Source organism: Odontomachus brunneus, unplaced genomic scaffold (assembly GCF_010583005.1).
Source record: "Odontomachus brunneus isolate Ranch 3 - 2012 unplaced genomic scaffold, Obru_v1 Obru_scaffold_030, whole genome shotgun sequence".
NCBI classification, from domain to species: Eukaryota; Metazoa; Arthropoda; class Insecta; order Hymenoptera; family Formicidae; genus Odontomachus; species Odontomachus brunneus.
Genome location: NW_022639480.1, coordinates 939,115 through 960,903, shown reverse-complemented (window position 1 = coordinate 960,903; position 21,789 = coordinate 939,115). Strand labels below are relative to the sequence as shown.

The 21,789-nt window shown below is 39.0% G+C and overlaps 3 protein-coding genes across 8 annotated transcripts; 2 read left to right on the top strand and 1 right to left on the bottom strand.

Annotated features, from left to right (window-relative positions):
- Positions 1-234: 234 nt before the first annotated feature.
- LOC116843181 (forkhead box protein J1-B-like) lies at positions 235-9,084 on the top strand. Of its 3 annotated transcripts, none has more exons than XM_032813370.1 (4): positions 235-660; positions 4,376-4,666; positions 5,228-5,406; positions 5,562-9,084. In XM_032813370.1, exons 2-4 carry the CDS (start codon positions 4,420-4,422, stop codon positions 6,018-6,020), a joined length of 885 nt encoding a protein of 294 aa, XP_032669261.1. In that variant the 5' UTR covers positions 235-660; positions 4,376-4,419; the 3' UTR covers positions 6,021-9,084. The 3 variants fall into 3 exon arrangements, with proteins under 3 accessions (XP_032669261.1, XP_032669262.1, XP_032669260.1); XM_032813371.1 differs by lacking the exon at positions 235-660 and adding an exon at positions 3,361-3,471; XM_032813369.1 differs by lacking the exon at positions 235-660 and adding an exon at positions 3,431-4,150.
- Positions 9,085-10,454: 1,370 nt separating this feature from the next.
- On the top strand, positions 10,455-15,614 carry LOC116843172 (RAD50-interacting protein 1). 4 transcript variants are annotated; one of them, XR_004377847.1, is made up of 16 exons: positions 10,455-10,538; positions 10,814-10,948; positions 11,016-11,254; positions 11,319-11,492; positions 11,569-11,703; positions 11,804-12,065; positions 12,152-12,377; positions 12,441-12,606; positions 12,669-12,834; positions 12,908-13,128; positions 13,202-13,367; positions 13,448-13,581; positions 13,645-13,872; positions 13,952-14,234; positions 14,478-14,649; positions 14,806-15,614. XR_004377847.1 is itself a non-coding variant. In XM_032813347.1 (14 exons), the coding sequence occupies exons 1-13, from the start codon at positions 10,458-10,460 to the stop codon at positions 13,823-13,825; spliced, it is 2,286 nt and encodes a 761-aa protein (XP_032669238.1). In that variant the 5' UTR covers positions 10,455-10,457; the 3' UTR covers positions 13,826-13,872; positions 13,952-14,290. The 4 variants fall into 4 exon arrangements, 2 of the variants coding, with proteins under 2 accessions (XP_032669238.1, XP_032669239.1); XR_004377848.1 differs by having other exon boundaries at positions 14,803-15,614; XM_032813347.1 differs by lacking the exons at positions 14,478-14,649; positions 14,806-15,614 and having other exon boundaries at positions 13,952-14,290.
- Positions 13,985-21,674, bottom strand: LOC116843171 (WD repeat-containing protein 81). The gene is made up of 22 exons (XM_032813346.1): positions 21,459-21,674; positions 21,216-21,375; positions 20,855-21,110; positions 20,584-20,746; positions 20,082-20,486; positions 19,813-20,013; positions 19,597-19,742; positions 19,338-19,525; positions 18,672-19,267; positions 18,174-18,595; positions 17,801-18,097; positions 17,554-17,711; positions 16,744-17,445; positions 16,481-16,656; positions 16,098-16,387; positions 15,870-16,005; positions 15,618-15,792; positions 15,121-15,536; positions 14,731-15,024; positions 14,493-14,642; positions 14,306-14,412; positions 13,985-14,216 (listed from the first exon to the last, which is right to left on the bottom strand). Exons 1-22 carry the CDS (start codon positions 21,672-21,674, stop codon positions 13,985-13,987), a joined length of 5,886 nt encoding a protein of 1,961 aa, XP_032669237.1.
- Between the last annotated feature and the right edge of the window lie 115 nt (positions 21,675-21,789).

Sequence of the window (21,789 nt, the reverse complement as noted above, 5' to 3'; positions counted from 1 at the left end):
CCAATTGCAGAAATATGATCATTTATTAATGTTTTGTATGCACATTTGCAAGTCGTTCTTATATTTACATTTGTGTCCAGTCCAGACCGAACAATTGCTTTGCCGCGCTTTATGCTAGAGTAAACTTCGCAGGAACAAATTATAACTATAATCGATAACTCCAACGATCGTGTACGCGCACCTGTCGTAGTGGTACCGTTTGTACAGGTAAGAAGATGGCGGTACACTGGTACTATGGCGATTGACGGTGCTGGTGCTCCTGAGGTGATATCCGTCAGTTCTGTCAAAGCCACCGGCGACCTATGATTAACTTATTGGTGTTGAATGCTGTCGGATCTCTCGCGACAAACATGACAAACAATTCATTCGCGAGATTCGAAGTAACCGCATTAAAAGTGTCCGATTAATTTTTGATAATCTGTTATACGCGTGAACTCGACGTGGTGTAGTGTCGTGTTATAACTTAAAACACAGATAATATAGTATCGCGCATGATCTTTACGCAATTTGAACTTTCGATTCGGCAAACCGAGGCCAGTAGTTCGTAATTGGTATCTTCGAAGTGATGCTAAGACTACCCATCGTTTAATAATCCTGTATCTTCATCGATCATTAACAATCAAGTGCGCATCCGTATCAACTCGACCACGAGCAACTTCGGTGAGTATAGCTTTACATTTCTGTAGATTATTTTCTGAGATTATCGTGCGATTCAACATGAATCAACAATTACATCGAGAGATACTGCAACAAGTCATTTTGACGCAACACACAAACGAGTCCCGAGGACCAACATGAAAATCGAGAGAAATTTGAAACAAACAAATTTAATACAATTTTGGAAGTGAAAATACGACGACAGAGGATCTTTGGAAAAATTCGACGTTGTCATCATAATCATCATCATCGTTGTCGCATAGTTTTTTCATTATTTTCCAAGACTCAACGTCGGAAGGAATTATAACGCTTAGGATAGTGACGATTTCATGGACTTTACATGAACGTCATTATCGCCACAATGGTTGCGGCGGTAGATTGTCTGCTACTGCTGCTGCACTCGTCGGAATCAATTCTCTTGAATAATTGATGCGAGCGCCTCCGCCCTCCCGGAACTCTATGCTCGTATTAGCTTCGCGTCTATATCCGTAACGTTTGCGTATTATCTGGTCTTTTAAATTGCCCACTGAAATACGTCCACATCATTGCTATCGCGATGACCTGTTACTATTTCTCAGGAGGACACACCAGCTCGCTGCGGCTCGCTCAACCCCTGCGCTCCTCGAAGGGACGTTCAGACGCTCTCGTGTCTGCTAAGTTCGCCCCGTTTGCGCATCGCATGCGACGTATTAATTTCCTTCTATTTCAAGATCGCTCGAAACAAAGAAAATCAGAGAGTCGCACTTGTCGTTAAACACGATCGAATCGACGTCACCGCGGGAATCTTCACGTGTCGTATAATTTCGAGATTGCAGCCAAGTGTAGTCGCAAATCGTATTTCACATACTGTGCTCTACATATTCTCCATTTCTCGAAGATTCGTCATTACGTTATTCGACCATAGCATCGAATATAATCAAACGGGAGCCAGAGGGAAGTTTCGCTAATGTAATAACGTCTAAATCGATTCGAATAGATTGTATACGCCACGCCATTCCATGATGTCTTTTTACATGGCGCATAATGTTACGTTGTTGCACGTAATACGTGGCTTTGCGAGCGGCGGGCAGGTAAATGTAACGTAACGCATATAACGAAAAGGTGGTAGTGACTCACAACCTGACGCCGCGACGCGCGGGGAAGGGCGGCAGGTGCTAGCTGGCTGCTGGTTGCTGATACTGGCTGGGTACTGCTGCTGCTACCACCACCGCCAGGGTGGTCAGCCAGCCAGCCAGCCAGCCAGCCAGCCAGCCAGCCAGCCAGCCAGCCAGCCAGCCAGCCAGCCAGCCAGCTAGCCAGCTGGGTAACTCAGCAGGGCCGACAGGGGAACGGATGTTCCCAGGAGATTATTGATCCGTCGTGCAGATACTTCCACTTTGACGATGCAGCCGATGGGAGAATTGGCGATGGCGTCCGCCTAAATTCCTTTTTGTTTTTTACTCCCACGTGAAACCTACAATTTAAACGTAATAGAATTTGGCGAATTCAATAATGAACTCGTAATTACAGACAAATTAATAGGAATATTGTACAAGATGACCCACAATACGCAATATTGTGCAATCCGGGAAAGGATTTGACGTGGAAAAAACAAGTCACGGATACAAACAGGAAACTTATTGGAATCTTCTGATAATTTTTGTTTGATCGTTAAAGAGTCGCATGTCCTCTCATGTTATTTTTTTCGCCATGCAAGAAGACACCCCCTAGAGGTGGATCAACCCTCTGTAAAACGCCCAAATCAGTTTACATGTACGTGACTGTTCTACATCTGTGTTGATCCTAGCCAGCGACGGACGCCGACCAATGATGATGAGGTCCGGGCGAATCTCACACGCCATTCTCGTCTTGGTCGAATGGCTGCGGCTCTTTCCCCTCTTTCTCACTCCTGGTTATCGTAACTGGCGGTCGCTGCCTCCCCGATTCGATCAATGGAGGCACCTGTACCAAGGCAAATGGGCGAACACGTCCACCCCCGCTGAGGCACAAGCAGGACGAAATACATGTACCGCCGCCTCTTCCCATTACATTCTCGTCCTGCGATCCATCTTACCTGAAAATACATTGTATAGATAACATATGTTTGCTAAAATCTAAGATCAATGATCACCGCAGCAACACATCAGACTGTGTAACTTTGTGCATCTTTTTACATATATTCCCAAATTATTATTCTTGAAATGTATTTATTCCTGACGAATTTGAAGCTAATAAACTTTTCTACAATTATAGATTGCACATTCTTAAATTAATCAAGCAATTGTTCAAGCATAAACAAACTAAGTAGCCCGTATTAGTTCAAGGACATACGATATGTATATCGACACGTGGTATCTAGAGATTTGTGTTCAAAAAATTCAACTATCCTTTTGTCGAGAAAAACTAGCAGGAATTTTGAACGCGCGTGCTACATAGCCGATGTATTTTATAACTCGATTAATACGCAATCTTATCGTTGCGCGTTCCTATCATCCACGGTCTGAAATATTTCGGCGCGGCATGCGCGCACGATATATACGCCATGATCCACCAGACTCACGGAGGGTGAGCTCCCCGTTTCGTTTCCCTATGTTAGGGGAGGGTCTCGAAAAGAAAAGAGGGTCGCCGACGAGGTCTGTCAAGCATGTGTGCATGGTCCACCTGCAAAAGGGAACCCAGCACCTGTCACCGCACGCGCACCGACTACCTCCACCAGGTCGGTAGCGAGCAGGTAGACAACAGACAACGCACGTACCACCCCTTGCTACCAGTCGAACTCGTCCGACCGTACCGTGTACACACGCGCTTTCGTTCTCCTGCGTCGTTTATTATTTCGTACGTATGTCACCTGTTCGGTAACGTCGTCACGCTGTATTGTATTAGCGATAAATATTCGTTGGTAACTCAAAATATCATTCAAAAGTGATATGATAAGAGATGATAACTGTCACATCGTATCGACGTGATTTAAAGTCTCTCCTATGGGCCCGGATGTCACAGTGTGTGATACCGATTGATATCTATTGTTATTTCGCTGAAAGTTTTTCTAACGCCATATTCAAACATCGACAAATGTAAATATCGCTAGTACAATAGAGGATACTACAGCACAAGGACAATTCTGTGAGACAATTCCGTGGGAGATATTGACGAATACAATACTGGCGAACTCCAGTGTGCTGTCGTGATCGATGTCGCGGCGCTCTTTCCGTGAACGAGTGTCGGCGGATGACGCATTATCTCGCGCGGGCAGTGCGTTTTTCTCAGCGGAATCGAAGCTACGTGTCCTTGGATACCTCTGATTTGCCCGGGACATTTCACGTGACTGTAATAAAACGCACGAATTATCGATATATAATATCAACGTGCGAAATAGAACGAAAGACCGCTGTGACGTCAGAAGAGACGTTTCAGCAAACCAGTGAATCACGAACTCCGGATATCGCGTGGACGATTCCGGGAATCGCGCAATCGAGATTTAACATCAACTCGCAGGATAAATATCGACGATATAGTGAGTTTGTGTGAAATGTACAGAAAATACACGTTCTGGTGCAAAGCCTCGACATTGCCTCACGAGTAAAATTATCTCGTCTATTTTATCATTTATTCGGAGAAATTTCGCTTTTAATCTCGTTCATCGCGTTTCCGCAATTCAATCGCTTTTACAAATGCAGATTTTACGGATGTGTTCCTAGAAAATTCGCTCTGTATGAGAAATAATTGTTGTTCTGCATAGGCGCATATCGCGCTCGTACGCCCGGGTAATGAGAGACGGCGAAAATGAGGATAGACCTGGCAGCAGAAGTTGAAGTGACGACGGAAGACAGCAGCTCGCCCGCCGCAGTGGACAGCATGGACACGGACGATCATGACGGAGTTGAGGCGGAGTTAACGAGTCTCTCCTGGCTGCAATCTTTGGATATCACCAGCGCGTCGAGTTTGCCGACGCCGCCTTGCTCACCGTCTCCGCCGCCAGTCGCTCGTCATCCCCCGAAAAAGCTCTCGCCCTTGGCCAAAGCCGAATTAGGTAATCCATTATCGAATAATTTAGAACGAACCGTAACAAAAAGTGAATAGTCAACCGATTATTATTATTACGCTTATTACAATTATTATTATTACGCTTAAATATATCGCGAAATTTGTATAAATTCTATCAAGAAAAAAAGACTTTTTCTACGAAATGATTGATTTTACAAAGAATATAATATTACAGACAGGATGATGTATTATTTTAGACTTCCGCGGTATCATGAAATACTTGGCCTGATTTCCGGGTTGGTCCCGGAATGCGTCCTCCATGGATTTGTTTTCAACATCTTGTGAACATTCTAGTTCACTTCTTCTGGAGACTTCTTCAGTAAAGGAACCACCTGAGACTAAGTCTAAAGAAGTTTCTTAAAGGAGTGAACTGAAATATTTATGAAACTTGAAAAACAAATCTATGAAAAATGCAACACACGCCTGGAAGCTGAGTCATAATGATGTATCATTTTTCAAATTGAAACTAATATAAAACTCATTAAAAACTCATTAGTAAAATTGCACATATTTTGTACTAATGAGTAATAATTCGATTTTTCGTCAGATCTTGCGGAAAACGCTGAAAAGTATCGAACAGACCCCGATGCGAAACCGCCGTTCTCCTACGCCACTATCATATGTCTTGCAATGCGCGCGAACAACAACAAAGTCTCCCTTTCCAGTATCTACGCGTGGATCCGTGAGAATTTCCTGTTCTACAAATACGCCGATCCGGCCTGGCAGGTAGAGAGCGTGTCATTATTTCTGCTCTGATTGTTGCGATTTGTTCTTATGGAAAAATACGAAAGTTTATAACCGTATAATTCTAGATTAAATAATAATCTCATTGCGCTTACTACCTCAGTAAATGCTGACGACTCTTTTATTGCTTTTGACAGAACTCGATTCGGCACAATCTCTCATTGAACAAGTGTTTCGTCAAGTTGCCGCGCTCCAAAGACGAGCCGGGCAAGGGCGGCTTCTGGAAACTGGAGATCGAGCGTATGGAGGAGGGCAAACGACCCAGACGTCGTTCCGCGATATCACAGCGAGTTCGCGGCTCAAAGAACTGGCAGTCCCCGTCCGCGACAACAACGGCAGCAACAACGACGACGGCGGCAACAACAACGCTCAACGCTCTCCACAACAGCTGCACGCCGCCCACCAGCTGCTTGTCAACCCTGTATGAAACTCCGCCCAGCAGTGTGTCGCCTCCGATTCCGGACACGCTGTCCGAGGTGCCGGAATCGACGCAAGTGAGCTTAAGTGAGGATGATCTTACGGGTTTGCTGATTGCCACTGCTGGATGGGATGAGAATCAGCTGGACCTACTCGACTCCCTGCTGGACACCCTCTAAACTCCAGACTCTCGGCGACTCTCGCGAAACATCTCAGGAATCCATTGGCTCTCTCCGAGCGGAACGGACGTTCTCAGGTCTGTGCGTAGCCCTCGGCTTCCTGTTCCATTCGATCGAACACGAGTAACAGCGTTCTACAGGAACCTCGACTCGGCTCGACCTGAAACGAACCGAACTGTTATCTCTGTTGTATTTCGCACAAGAACATTCTGTTCCACGTGGCAAAGCAGCAGCGTTATCGCGACAAAATTAACACAACGCGAGCGGGTAACCATTCTTAAATGCAAAACTTGTAACTCTTCAATGTCTATGTCTTTAAAAAAGAGTCAAATATCGATTGAAGCTTGATTAATATGTGACGACAGAAAGAGTCGAGAAAACGATATTAACGTTAAGGGAGACAAGGCAGAGGAGGGAAGAACGTGCATCCTCTACCTTAACTGCAAATATGACACACACACACACATACATACATATATATGTACATATATATATATATGTGTGTATATATATAATGAATGACTAATAATAAGCGTTGTGATTTCAACGTCTAGCGAAATCGTCTTAATGGCCGTCTAACGTTAAAACGTATTAAAAAAACGAGCATTATAAGGTGTGAAAACTGTTGCTAATGAAACGGCTGATGGTGGCAAGATATAATATAAACGATTCGCGTTTGAAGTATTACTAGATTATGCCGCGAAGTACTCATCGAGTATACCCCGGCGACATTACGCGATGAGGAATATCTGCGCGCATTTAACGTATTTGCACACTAGTGATCTCATTGTCGGAAGTGCGAAACGTTCTTCTTTTGTTTCGCAATTTTTCTCTAGATAGAATCTTCTTTACTTTTCTCTGTTTCCTTAACTCTCACTTGCGCCACGTAGTTTCAATAATCTCATTTGACTTCTTGATAACCGAGCTTTCCTTTTTACTTTTCTTTTTCAGGGATACTTATTCGCACCGATATTCCTCCTCGCCGAGGATGATCGTACTCTTCGCGGCGAAACGATTCACGCATCGTGCCTTCAAATAATTAGCGAGTGTCCCTTGTATTAATTCTTAAGCAACGCGCCAGTCAGTCCATGTGTGCCAGATCGATCGATTAGCGCGCGATGCGTACGATATTTTCTATCCGTCGTGTTCCAACGTTCATTTCAGCAACGATCCCCTCCTCCCCGCTCCCCTTCTATTTTTACATCGCGTACAAAGAAAGAGAGGATGTATATACATAACGGTGGCGTTTCGGAAGAGATACACCGCGTCGATCGATTGTGTCGATGTATTTTACACACGATGTACGCGATATATACATCGAGCAGAACATGACCGTTCCACATAACACAACGTCTAAAATCAGGGCATAAGACGTCTCAGAGACGTCTTAAAGATGTCTCAGAGACGTCTTATATTCCGAGGCTTAAGAGACATCTTATACCCCGATTTTAAACGTTACGTTGCGTGGAATAGCACACACGACTTCTCTATTTTATTATCCCTGTGTCGCTTCAACGATTAGAAGTGATTATATTATTACCATTACATTTACTATTATTGCTATTAATTATTATAATTACCATTAATTATTATCGTGATTATAGCGATATGTTATTTCGTTGTATGAACCGTAGGTGCAGCGTAGAAATATGCGTTAGATTCCTACACTGTTATGTACGGGGTGTCTTGAGAAATATCCTTCTCCTCCTCGAGGAAACGCATTGTCATAATTACCTGGAATTGAAAAGAAAACAGGTTTCTGCGCATGTAAGACTTCGTTTCAAGGCATGCCGCAAATATGGCGGAACAGAACGATCGTCGGAATTCCTTCAAACGCTCGGGATAAATTGCCGATAATAATTGCCCGATCGCAATCGAAAATGTGAAAGATTGAATTTGCAACTGCGTATAAAGACGTATGAGACACTCAATTTGCGATATTTTGAACGACACGCCGCACATACCTTTCGCGTTTTACTGTCGACGTGTAATTATTACACGATAACATTAGAGTACACTCGTTTGTGAGGCGATTTGAACACATTTTTTTTATGAAGTTAGGAGCGCATCAAGTAATCACAATTGCAAGCCACTGCTTACGGGTTTGCATGGGATAATTTCAGACAGCGTGAACTTCTAAAAAAAGACGTTCAATTTTTATTTAAACGTATTTTACATATCTTTCTGATGTCTTTTTGAAGTTTGAGCTGTCTGGTAATTGCTTATGAGAGCACTGAAGTGACAGCATACAGCATTAATATTGGGACTCTATTATATTTTTATCTAATGAACAAAAATATAATAAAGATACTAGATTTTTCTTAAATATTTCTCACATGCTAAGAAAAAAGAACTTGAAAATTTATTTGTTGGACATTAGTTTATTTACAAAAATAAATTTTATATCCTACAAACATATTTTCAAGCATTTTCCTCTCAGTGTATATTCTCACTTCGACTCTTATTACAACAGATTGCTATGCAGGCTCATGAATAGTGACTTACAATTTACGTTTTGCAAACTGTCAGAAGCGATATTAGTACGCCAGTGTGTGATATAATAATTAATCGTATAGCCGAATCGGCGTGTCAATTCCCACGTTCTAATTTACGCTTCTTCTTCAGAGTCCGTCCGAATTCATCCGTCCACAGTGAGGTTTCGTAGCATGCATATGCGGCAAGTGAGACAATCGCTTTCCACGCATCCGTCCGAAGTAAACCTGATTGTACATTACATACGTTAGTAAAAGGAAAGTGTGCGGATCCAAGTTCGATTGTCGCGACTTGAGAAGAAAAAAAAAGGAAAGCGAAAACAACAAACAGAACCAACAATTGATATAATCGATTAAATCGCGCATATATTGAGCGCGATTCCCGAGTAAAGTGGATATGTGCCTTTCGAAGTAAGACTAAATAATTGTTTTTCCTCTTCTATCTAATTATTTATCCATGATACTATAAGGGCTCAGTGCAACGTGTGGTTGTCTCCATGATTTGTATCCATATAATTTAACATGTAACTTTATCAGATATAACAAATAAATATCGAAGAACGTCACTTTAACTGAAATATTTATATCAACCTCGCCAATCCCTCAAGCGAAAAATGTCGTCGAAATGTTTTCAGAAGTTCAACATATTTAGTCATGAAGTAAGAAAGGAGGTCGAACTCGGATGTCGTCGCTTCCCATACTTTAGTTGCGACACAGTAGTGATTAGTTCGCTTGGTTTTTCGGTACACAGACCGGGGACAGCACAGCCGGTTTTCCTATCACTACGTGGACGCCATATTATAAACAGTTTCTGTTTACTATTGAGTGCAATGACGTATATACATAGACCAAGCATTCCTATACTTATGTAGCGAGTGAAGCCAAAAGTTGGCAGTTCAAAACAGAGTGAGAAAGTTGATTTGTCCCTAGTGCTCTTTCTCATTCTATCGTATAGAAAGAATATGGCCGCTGTCAAGTGCTATAATGCACTGCACAATTAAAAAATAAAACCATATATTTCACTTATCTCGATATAAAATTGATATTTATAATATTTTATGCTATATAAATAATCACAGCAATTGCTCTTATCCTGTTCTCATTCTACTGTCACATGAAAAAGGTTAGGTTGCTATGACGGGATACAGTTCTTGGATAAGGTTTAGGGTACAGTCCAGCGGGCGTTGCAAATGCTTTGTAGCGTTTTTACTTCTTTCTCTTTCTTCATTCGAATCCGAGGAATAAAACAAGAGGGAGAAACGCTGCGCAACATTTGTAGCGGTTGTTGGACCGCGCCCATAGTTCTGTAAATTGTTCTATTTAGTGCTGTATAAGGTCCGGTTGCACCAACATTATTTTGGTTTTAAGCGAGACTTAAATATACGTCTATCTTTATTTATTTAGAAAGAAAGATAAAGATAGATATATGTTTAAGTTTCGCTTAAAGCCAAAATAATATTGGTGTAACCAGGCCTAAGTGCTTCAGAGCGACAAATGGATCAATCACATTGCTTTTTTTAAGTGCACGACGTAAACCAAGCCAATACATGTTATACAAATTCTAATATAACTAATTCTATATTTATTTTGTGCTTATAAATATTGCATGTATATATTGAATTGTATAATATTTAATTTAAGATTTTTCAAGTGAAATAAAACAATTGTATTTGCATGTCTTTGCAATTTTTTGAAACATTTTACGACACATTGTACATATATATTGTACAATACATTGTTTCATCAAACTATAAGCATATACAAATACAATTCGTTTTATTTTACCTGAGAAATCCGAAATTATTTATTACTGAACTTAATATATACAATAAATATATATTAGTACGCGCGTTCGAATAAGTTGGAATAGGTTTAAATGAATAGCGCGTATCCCTACTCCGCGTCACGTGACCATTTTAATTCAGGCAAACTTTCGATACAGACCATGATGGCGTTCGTCATCTGTCTTCTACGAGAGGAGTTTCGCCCTCCTGGTAACAGTGCAGCTGAAAAAAACAGATCTAAGGTTAGGTGGTGTTTATAGTAGAGGTTAATAGAGGTGTCATCAAAAAATTAGCAAATGTATATCATTCGACATTTTTAGTAGAAAGATATTTTAAGAATTAAAAAAGTCATTTTCTCAATACTACAAGGAAAGCAATAAAGTGTCAAGTTTTTTAAAGTTAAATAACTTGTATCTACTCCAAATATTTACCAGAAGCGCACCTTTAGTCAGATTAACAATATTGTTTATTTTGGCTGAATTACAGTTGAGTATGTTTTAATTTTTTGATGCAAAAGCACGTCAAAATGGATATAAAACAGAAGATTATACAAAGATTCAATGCACAACTCGGATCTGACATAAAAAATCTTCAAGGAATCTACGATTTTCATGGAAATCTCAAAGCAGAAAAAGATGAGATTGAAAAATCTGTAAGTTATACTTATTTTTACAAGTATACTGCGTGAAAGACATATACTTATAACTTTTATTACATAGTTATCAATGGCATCGACTACTGCTCCTTCCAAGGTAAAAGCAGTAGTTGAAAGCGTGGAACATATCAAAGGTGAAGCTGATCAGTTGCAGGAAATTTCCACAGACCTCAACAAGAAAATCAAAGAGGCATTTAGTGAAAATGACAAAAATTTAGAATTACAGGAAATTATTGACAAAATTGGTCAGTTAGACAAATCATTGTCCTATCTATACTTCATAAAATATATTGAAAATATCAGGTAATTACTAAGAAATACAATATGAGTTCTATTTCCTTGTCAATTAAAATATATTTATATTTAGCGATGAGATGGAGACATTTCTATCATCAGGTGATGATGATTCAATGATAACTTTATATACAAGCTTGACAGAGATTAGTTGTCAACTGCAAACATCTGCATGTCATCATCTGGTTAATTATGTTCATGAAACACTACACTTTTGGCATAATCTCATCAAAGAGAAGTTATCAAAGTACTTTTTCTTCTTGAACATATCTTAAATAACTTGTATATTAATATTACTTAATGAAAGTGGTTTAAATTTGCAGGGAATACAATGATCTGTTAAAGACATTAAAATGGCCTTTTTGTGGCACTAATGCTAGTTCAATAAATCCACCCTTGCCAGAAATTATGACAAGATTTAAGATACTCACCGAGTATCTGTTTCATCTGCAACTACCGTATCCTTCTAATTCTCAAATCAATCGTTCAGTAACTTATTAAAAAAAAATTAATAAACTAATATTATCCTTGACCTATTCATTCAATACATTCGTGTAGAGAAGAAATGATAAAACCTGTAGTAAAATCTGCACTGTTAACAGATTTTGCACCAGTTAGCTTGCCAGTCGCTTTTCTAATACGCCCACTTAGACAGAGATTCATTTACCATTTTACAGGATCAAAGTTGACAAATCGTCAGGATAAGCCAGAATGGTTCTTCACTCAAATATTAAGGTGGATTAAGGATCATGCACAATGGGTGCACAAAAACATTCAGCCTGTGGCGGATGCTGTTGGATTCGGACATTTAGATATAAAGGTTTTACGTCTAATAAAGTTATTAGTCGAATTTTGACGTACTAGTCGCGTTTGAATTTCTAGACACTAATTACAGTGTATTGATAGGCCGAATTTATGCGCGCTCTAGTTCAGTTAGCTGTGGAAAAGCTTCATTCCGAATTACCCATAGTGCAATACGACGATACTTTATTCGCACATTTAGTAGACGAAGCTTTAGGATTTGAACGAGAATTACGAGAGACTTTGTTGTATCCTCAAACACAACCTACCACTGTCTTTGTTCTGACACAAGCGCACATTTTTGTAAAATGGATCAATATAGAGAAGAAATGTGAGTAACAAAAATATTTTACTTACGTATGCTTCAAATAATACATGTATTTTCTTCTTATAGATGCAACCGAGAAAATGGATGCAATATTAAGTTCGAACACAGCGTGGGAAAGGTTGGCAGGTCCTGATACAGATGATATGAAAGTCACAGAATGTGCAGACGCTTTCCTCACGCTTCTCACCACAATTTCCGATAGATACAAACATTTACCACAACCTGGGCATAGGTATAATTAATATGAAATACTATAAATAAAAGGTACTATCGCTATAACAATGTTTTATGAAGATTGCAGTTTCTTGAACTGCAATTGGAATTGATTGACGACTGGAGAGTGCGATTGTTACAACTGTTACATGAAAATTACGAAGATCCATTAACGTCGCTCATGCCGCACATTCTCAACACGTTACATTATGTCGCAACCGTTTTAGAGGAATGGGGTATAACAGTCGTATGTATCTTATCTGTAATAGAGAAATCAAAACGGAATATCACTTATCACAACTTTTCTCGTTTGTGCACAGCATTTCTTGCAATTATATTTCTTCAAGAAACAATTTGAAGCTGTAGAGAATGCTACCGACAGAGGCAATGATGTTAGTGAAAGTATTGGAGAAGTGGAAGGCACTGTGTTTGACGAAGCTGTAGCTCTTCTACAACGACTAGAGAAAGAATTAATAAATGAAATCAGCGATTCAGTAGCTCTAGATGTAAAAGCAAAAAGTAGAGCTTATAGAACTGATAAGTAAGAAAATCAAACTACTATCAATATATTTTCAATGTATTTCTCGATTTACAAAATGTCATATTGTTCTAAGATGGTTTGCAATGCAGTCGTCCAAAGAGATTGCTTCATTATCAGTAACTCCAAGTGGCTGTCCCATGTTTCAAGAGTTGACTACACGTCTTCATATATTGCACAATGCTCTCGCTCTACCATTGTTCCGTCAAGCTTGGAAGAGTTTAGCTGCTCAATTTGATCAAGTATGTATGTTAAAAGCGAAGAATATATTATTACATCGTTTACTAATCTTGAAACTCTTTTCGTATGTTCCTTGTTATAGTTTCTCTTTGAGGAAGTTGTACTGGTGAATCATTTCAACAGTGGCGGTGCTGAACAATTACAATATGACATTTTAAGAAACTTATTTCCATTATTTGGCTTGTATATCAGCAAGCCAGAGTCATTCTTTCCGCTGTAAGTCCGTAAAATTATCACAATTGTTTCATCATCAAAACTATTTTAATTTAATCTTTTCAGAATCAAAGAAGCATGTATACTTTTAAATATCTTAGTGGGTTCGGCTATGTTGCTTCAGGAAGCACTAAGTAATTATAACGATAAAGCTGCAGAAATTTTAGCGGACGTCGGTGTACACAAAATGTCCCCTGAGCTTGCTTTGAAAGTGGTAGCAACGAGAACGGATATTATCTATGTATAAAAAGTTGTAAATATATATAAAAATGGGATTTTTATTGTGCATTAGTAGTAAGTTCATCACACATTCCCTATTAAACTGTACATATAAATAATTATCTAATTATCTTAATTATGTTTAATATTTCAGCCATTCATGTACGCATTGTGTACAATGCAATTCTTAACAGAGTAATGTTATACCACCGTTGTCGGCGCCTAATAACAATAATCGATTAAGAGGAAGGACAGCCATGGCAGTAAGAACGCCTTTGAAAGCGTCAGATTTCAATTTCGACGAAGAGAACGATGCTGTCATTTCTACGGCGGTATAAACACCAATTCGATTTGCTGTTGTTCCTATTACTAATTCCTGCTCATAAGTCGCCATGCAATGAACGGGTTCCGTAGCGCCTCTGAGGAATGATAAAAATGTAATATATTGTATGCCTGATTTTACGTTAGAAATAACAATTTTTGTTACGATTCAGCGACTCGATCTTACTTCATATGAAACTTCAGTTTACCATCCACTGCACTCCATACAGCGATTGTTTGATCCAATGAAGAACTGACTATAGTGGTCTCGTTTATCGCTTCTAACTGCAATATCTGTAGCGCGAAGAATATTGACAATAAGACTGAATTCTTACGCAAGATGTTTAAATTGTTAATAGTTGTTAAATCTCTACCTCGCATTCGTGTCCTTTCCAAGACGCGATGATCAAACCAGTGCGAGTATCGAGTATCGTTAAGAAGCCCGATGCTTGACCAAGAGCAACCCAGTAACCACTAGGCGCTACCGCGATACATCTTATCAAGCCAGTTGGATTCATAGAAACCTATCAGGTATCAGCGTTAGAAAAATGTTAATTCCTACATAAATAACACTAATCATTCTAGTTCAAAAAATATAACAAAAATACATACTTTCATTTCATTAACATATTGGAATGTCCTGCAATCGATAACTCTAAGGGTAATGTCTGTTGTTCCCACAAGAAGAGTCGTAGACGGTGAAGGACTCGAGGCTAAAGTGTTCACAGGAACGGGTCGACTGCTTTCCGGACATCCGAGAAGCGAACCCATAAAAGGATCCCAACAATGAATCACACCATCACAAGTCACTGCGTATCTTAAAGACTCCAGGAATGTGAGCGAAAGGATAGATTTCTTGTGTCCAGTGTACGTATATTGACACGATGAGACTGTATTCCCATCACCCTGATTGTACAATATCAATAATTTAACTCTCGATATTAGCATAAAATGCTACTTATTCAAATAGCGATTATAGTTTGACTAACAATAAATTTCTACCTGGCTTCGTAAACTCCATAACTTCACGGTTTTGTCTCTGCCGCCGCTCATAAAACTATTTTCATTATCTAATACATTGAGACACCTTATACTGTTCGTATGTCCACTGAAAATCTGAAGCTTTATTTGCTTTATATTGAATATTGTATCTTTATCCGGCCTTCCTATTTCATGTTCCCAATAAGCCAGCCAATTACCGCGTAATTGTCTGCCAGCGGATGATAAGCAAGTTTCGCGATTTGCAGTGGCACTCGCCTCCGTCGTAGACTGGGATTTAGCATCATCTTTTTGTATCTCAAATCGATTTCCTATCACAGATATATTTCCGAAACTACAAACACCCTTATCAACTAGCTCCACGTTCTCTATCACATCGCAATCCGTAGCAAGCAACGTATTATACTTGTCCGCATTATCTTCAACAATAAAGCAAAAGATTAACATATCGTCTCATCGTATCTCTGATATCATTGAATAAAATTTAATGCAACATATACCGATACTTTGAGGAGTCGTTTTTATTTCTTGCTCATAGTCGTGACATAGTTCCTGTACGTGCTCGTGATTTTTGAGTATTTGCTCCATCATCTCGCTATCGACGCATCTATAAAAGAGCATGTATGCTTTGTGAGCAAATTCACTGGTGAACACGGCTCGTAGCTCTTCGAACGCCTGCAAGTAGAGATGTGAAATTTTCAATATATACTTATATTATCAAGAAATATAATATAAAAAACTCTGCCGCTCACTCTGTTTCTCTGTAAATCAGGTACATCGCTACTTTCTAAGATTGGAGGGGAATACGAGTCCGCCACGTCTGTGTCGAGCTTGTTCCATATATAAGTTCCATTATTATCAAATCCCCCTTCACTGGTACCTTTCATTCTGCGCGTATATAATATTAAGAATAATAAATATCTCCATTTGAATTTTTATTAGCACACGACATAGTCTTCCAAGTCCCAATGTATCATTACCGTGCAAGATAGTCGTTAGATATGCCTGCTTTCTGTCCAAGATTATCTGGAGGTCTTTCGGTGCATAGATTGTCACTGAAAGCTTTATCGAAAGCCAAAAAGAAGCGTTGAATTGGCACCGCTAGGTGGTTTTTCGTAATTACACTGCCAAGTCGTAAGCTGAGAGTGAACATCGCTTCTAGACATTTTTCAGCCAAGGCGATACGCGCGAGCGTGCCATTTGGGAACGTAAATCTCGCTGTTGATAGTATACGTACTGTGGGATGCAGTATGGATTTAACGATTGGTTCCTATATTCAAACATGAATAAATGTGAGCTGTACTACAAATTTCTTTTCGTTATGCCATAAATATTTAACAATTAATCATGCGGTAAACATTACATGAAGCACATCCATCACAGTGGCATCGCTAAGGTATGACGTAATGTGATTTAATAGAGCCAAGCAAGATACTAGGCCTCCTTCCAAATTTTGCGTCAGCTTTCTTTTACACAATGCCAATAATTCGACCATGTGCGCAAAATATTGTAACAATATAATTTGCTCCCCATACAATCCTGATAAAATCGATTAATCGTTATTGCATTAGGTATTACACGAGATATTACACGAGAGAAAAATTAAAATATCTTTTAATGACGCACCTGCAATAGCTGTGAGGCATTCTAACACTTTAACAGCATTTTGGTCACCGGCTAAAATCGGTTTCTTCCATGTGATACCTTCCAGATATATGAAATTATTATCATCGATCGGCGTCAAATTTTCCTTTCCGGCGTAACACAATGTTAGCATTCTCAAGAGATTCCGTGACAAATATCGTGCTGTGAGCACCGGGCCGAGTCTGTGCGACAGCCAAATAACAGATTCTGCACTCATCTCAGAAACTGTACATTCACTTGGGATGGATCTTCGATAAATGTGATCCAATTGATGTATACTTTCATCAGGCTCGGTAACGTTACATTTGTTATCGAGTTCGGGACAAAGCGTAACGGAGTTGTCTTCTTTGGTGTCTGTGCCACTTGTACTTTCAGAGAGATTACTACCAGAATGAATATTTGTGGTATACGCGCTGTTGTAAGTAAAATCTTCGCTAGAGGTTTTGCTACCGACATTGCAACCGATACTATTAAACTCTGTTACTAACTTGGCACCACAAATATTTGATTGTTTAGGTATTGGAATCGTTGGCGACTTGACGGAGCCACTTGGTGAATTTTTGTTCGCATCGTCATTCAAATCATCGTTGAGATTTAAATTGAGATCTATATGCAAATCAATATTATATGCGGTATTATTCAAAGAAACCCACAAATTGTCCTCTGTCTCCATGGCGAATACCTCTGCAACAAATCCAATAAAAATGATCAGACGTTTTTTCTTTGGAGATACTCTCATCAAATTGCTAGCACGCGCGCAATTCACTTAACCACCAAACAATTATTGCTCACCTTCCGCATCGTTATCCGTCGTTATATTAGATACATAATCGTTGGTCGTCGGTCCGGTAGGCGAAATAACAGTATGTTCGGAATCTGCAAATGAATCTTCATCTAATGGAGATAAAATACCTTCCCCATCACTACAAGGTCCGCTCAAGTCACAGCTCCTTTGTAAAGATTTGCAAATAACACGAAAGCATTGGTGATATTAAATGATGGACGTTATTTTATATGATATAATTATATGACCTCTTACTTGAGATTGCCGGTCCTATGCGTGCATGTGGCAAACGAGCCTTGTATGTAATCTTTGTATCCTCCTACCGCTTCCACCAAAGGATTTATAAAGTTGTCTAAAAATCTACGCAGTCCTAATCGGACTATCAGTTTCAACAGGAATGTTCTGTGATACAATCGAGTAGTTCTGAACTTTGCAAACGTTCCTGCAGGTAGTACATCGGCATACAATGTAGTGTCCATAATCGAGCCGTTCTCATATAACTTGATAATAGGTGAGAGGAACGTTTCGGCAGTATCTTTCGGTCCCAGTGTTCTATGGAAAGAAATGCGAAACAAAACGTATGAATGCTACGTGATGCAGTTTTACGAAAAAGATTCATAACACCCACTTCGCTATTGGATCGAAAAGATGCCAGGCAGCTAATACCGCACTGTAAGGTTCTTCCATAATTTGTACTATATGAGGAACTATTAATTGCAGTGTAGCTTCTCTAGCACCACCGGCATAAGGTAGCAGACATTCCAGTTCTCTAGCGATCGCTTTCACTTTGCACTCACTGATTTTGCACAGATATTTTATCTTTGTTTTGATCACAAAATCCATATCGTCTTCGGCCTTCAGGATAAAATTTAATTCTCGTACCAGACCGTTGTATTCCTGCAACATTTCCACGATGTTGTACAAATACTGACAATATTTGGAGAACGGGAACAGACTGCCAGATAATATCGGTTGTAGAAATTGATGCGCGGACGGTGGAGGAAGACCCATGTACGTTATCGTTGGATAACGAAAAGGAATCTCGTTCACCTAAATAGAAATTTTGATATTATTGTGAATAATTCACCCTATTTTGATTTAATGATAGTTTATATCTTGAAATTACCGTTGAAATATCATTCATCTCCATATTGCCTATATTATAACTCTTTGGCATAATATCGATCTGTAGAAATAGTGACACGATGTTTCTTATACATTTTGGCAAATTATCCGCCGATGTCCTCAGAGTATTCAGACACGTAGTGAGTCTCTGCGTGAAAGACGCTTTCTCGGCGTTCCACGTCGCGCGGAATTTGCCGGCTAGAAATATTTCTACTATTAAACAACCAAGTATTTGCTGTTCCTTGATACGACCACTGGCCACGATTTGCTTGTAGTTGGTGGGAAAATCGTGCAATTCAATTGCAGGTTTATACACTTGATGATTGACCTTATTCATAAAGGTATGTATAGTTTCTACTTGCACGATGGCCGCAACGGGATTGAAATCCTTCGGAAGAATGATGGGCTGGCTAACGGATTTATCCGATTTAATATTGTCCTCCGATAGTAAAGAACCTCGAGAACGACTCAATAAGCGACTCAGCACAAGCGGCGACGATCTCGATGCATTCACTGCCGTTGCAGGTAATTCTTCTTCCTCAATGCCAGAACTATGGCCTTCATCGTCACTGATTCTACTTACAAGTTGATCATTCTCTGTAATCATACACCAGATCTTTGAAAGATCCGTATCTTTATATTTGAATTATACGATAATGTAACTTACTATTTTTATTAGTTGAGACTGTCGATCGTAGACGTGGTGGTACTTTGCCCCAATAAGGTGATGGGATAATTCTTTGTGGATGTGGTTGCGTGAAAAGCTGTACAACTCCAGAATTCGTCAAGTCAGTATGATTGTCAACTAATTGCAAACAAACGTTTTTCGATTTTACAGCAGCCGAACCAGACAATCTGTTAACATAAAAAAAGTATAACTACTGACAGTTATTAATATCAGTCCAGAATAATTCGAAAATTCATACTTGTAGCCAAAAGTCAAGTCTATCCAATGATGTAATCTTTCCGAAACATAAAAGCTCTCTAGTGCTTCTCTGTGCTTTTCAATGAAATCCTCTGGAGAAGTCGCCCATGCTGGAACTTCCAAGTCCGGCAAGTCCTCGTGAATAGACTGCAAGTGCGGAACACTTCAAAGATATTGAATTGAAAAAGATATCTTATTATCACGACTGTAATTCTACCTTAAAAACGTTAGGATCGATGAAAAACTGCGGTATGCATTCATCAGGGCTCCAATCGTGTAATCTCTGAACAGAAGCTGGATATTCTCCAGGTACCCATAATGGTCGTACGTGCTTACACAGCACGGATTTATTATATCGTCGCGAAAGATACACATAATACGTAATCTCTGACAGAACATCCGATACATGATGTCCAACCTACCAAACGACATTACTTAATTATACGAAACAACATTATAGAAGCTCTACGAATCCAGTCAACACACCTCGGTTGATTGAGAGTCAAATGTGAGATCTAGTTGTCTGTCACCTTTATTTAAACGAAATTTTGACTTTGTTAGATCCCGCCAATTGCCACCATTCCTCGATGTGAAGTCTGTCACCCAAGGCATCACATGATGACAACTAGGATTGCCGTATCGTCTACCAGCCAAATTATTCAGCGCAGTTAAATAATCAAAGTTACTGATACAGTTATATACCCACATCTCACATAATTTCTCAATGCTCTCGTTTAAACCAAAGTCATTGTTACTTGATTGAAATATGCTGTCTCTCTTACAATAAGCATTGTTATAGAAATGTTTTTCTTTACTCTCTTGAGAAATAGACGAGTTCATATATTCACTTTCGGGTTTTAGGTAAATGTTGTCATTTAATTTTGGTAGCACCTAAGGAAGATATTGTCTCAAGCTGAATTCTTGTTTATTTAATCTCAGTGAAGTTCGAAAAACAATGTTATATAAATATGTAGGACATATGATATACCTGAATAGTGAAATTTTCTGTGACTAATATATCACTAAGCGTGATCTCTCCTAATGCAAGACCACGATCATGTAAGTCTCTAGATAGCCTCAATAATTGGTAGACTACAAATAATGGTTTCCCATGACTTGTATTAAGAGCAGCAGGACTATACATTACACATCTAAACATTAATATTTATAAATATATTATTAGGATAGAAATATCTTTTTCATAGAATCATCTTTATAATGAAAAAATAAATAAACTTGATTATTTTGTATATACTTACTCACGAAGAGAATAATTTGCAGTCTGTTCATAAAAAATTATAAAAGCAGATGTTGTTTCCATGACAAAATGAATTGGTACTAGATTACAATGTGTCTCAGACAATGCACCATTTGTTACTGATAAAACTGTACCATGTTGCACTTGTATTAAAGTACAATTATACATCCTAGCTAGTACTTCATGCATGATGGCAACATCACTCACATTGGCAGTAATATTAGACTGTTCTTTTTGGTCAACAAAATTCCAGGGATCTGTGTGTACATACATATACAAAATATTGTTAATTAAGATATCTGATATTCAATAAAAGTAGTTAAAAATTATAAATATAAAATAAAGAGTACAGTTATACATACTGTAATATTTCTTGTATGATTCTTTCCACAAATTTCGGTAATTAGTTTCAGCTACATAATGTAACAATTGTGAGAACATCAATTCTGCTTGATTCTTTGTGCTGGTAGCAGGTCTTTCTCTTGGTAGAGGAATTGCATTCTTATACTGTTTTACATATACCTAATGATATAATAATAGTAGTTTTAAAAAGACACATTCATCATATTTTGCACAAAATAACTAAAAAGTTGTCAAAAATATACTTTTGCATAAATCCTTATCCAGTCGCAGCCTAATTCTTCGAGAGTGGGTTGCGCCGCGATTTCATCACTGGACATTCGATCATGATTAATAAATGTAAACGAGCCCACTATCAGCAAACGTGCGAGCCAATTTCTGTGAACTGTCAGACAAATTCTTCCGTCTGTCAATATCATATATTTGGCGGGTACCAGTAGATGTTCCCTTATTATATCCATTCTATACACGCGCGTATACTACTCAAGCACTGATATGCAACAAGAAGCTTTGACTTTTCCCTCTCATTTTCGTTTACTTTTGTCAGCGACAAAAATGCGTGTTCAACATCATTAA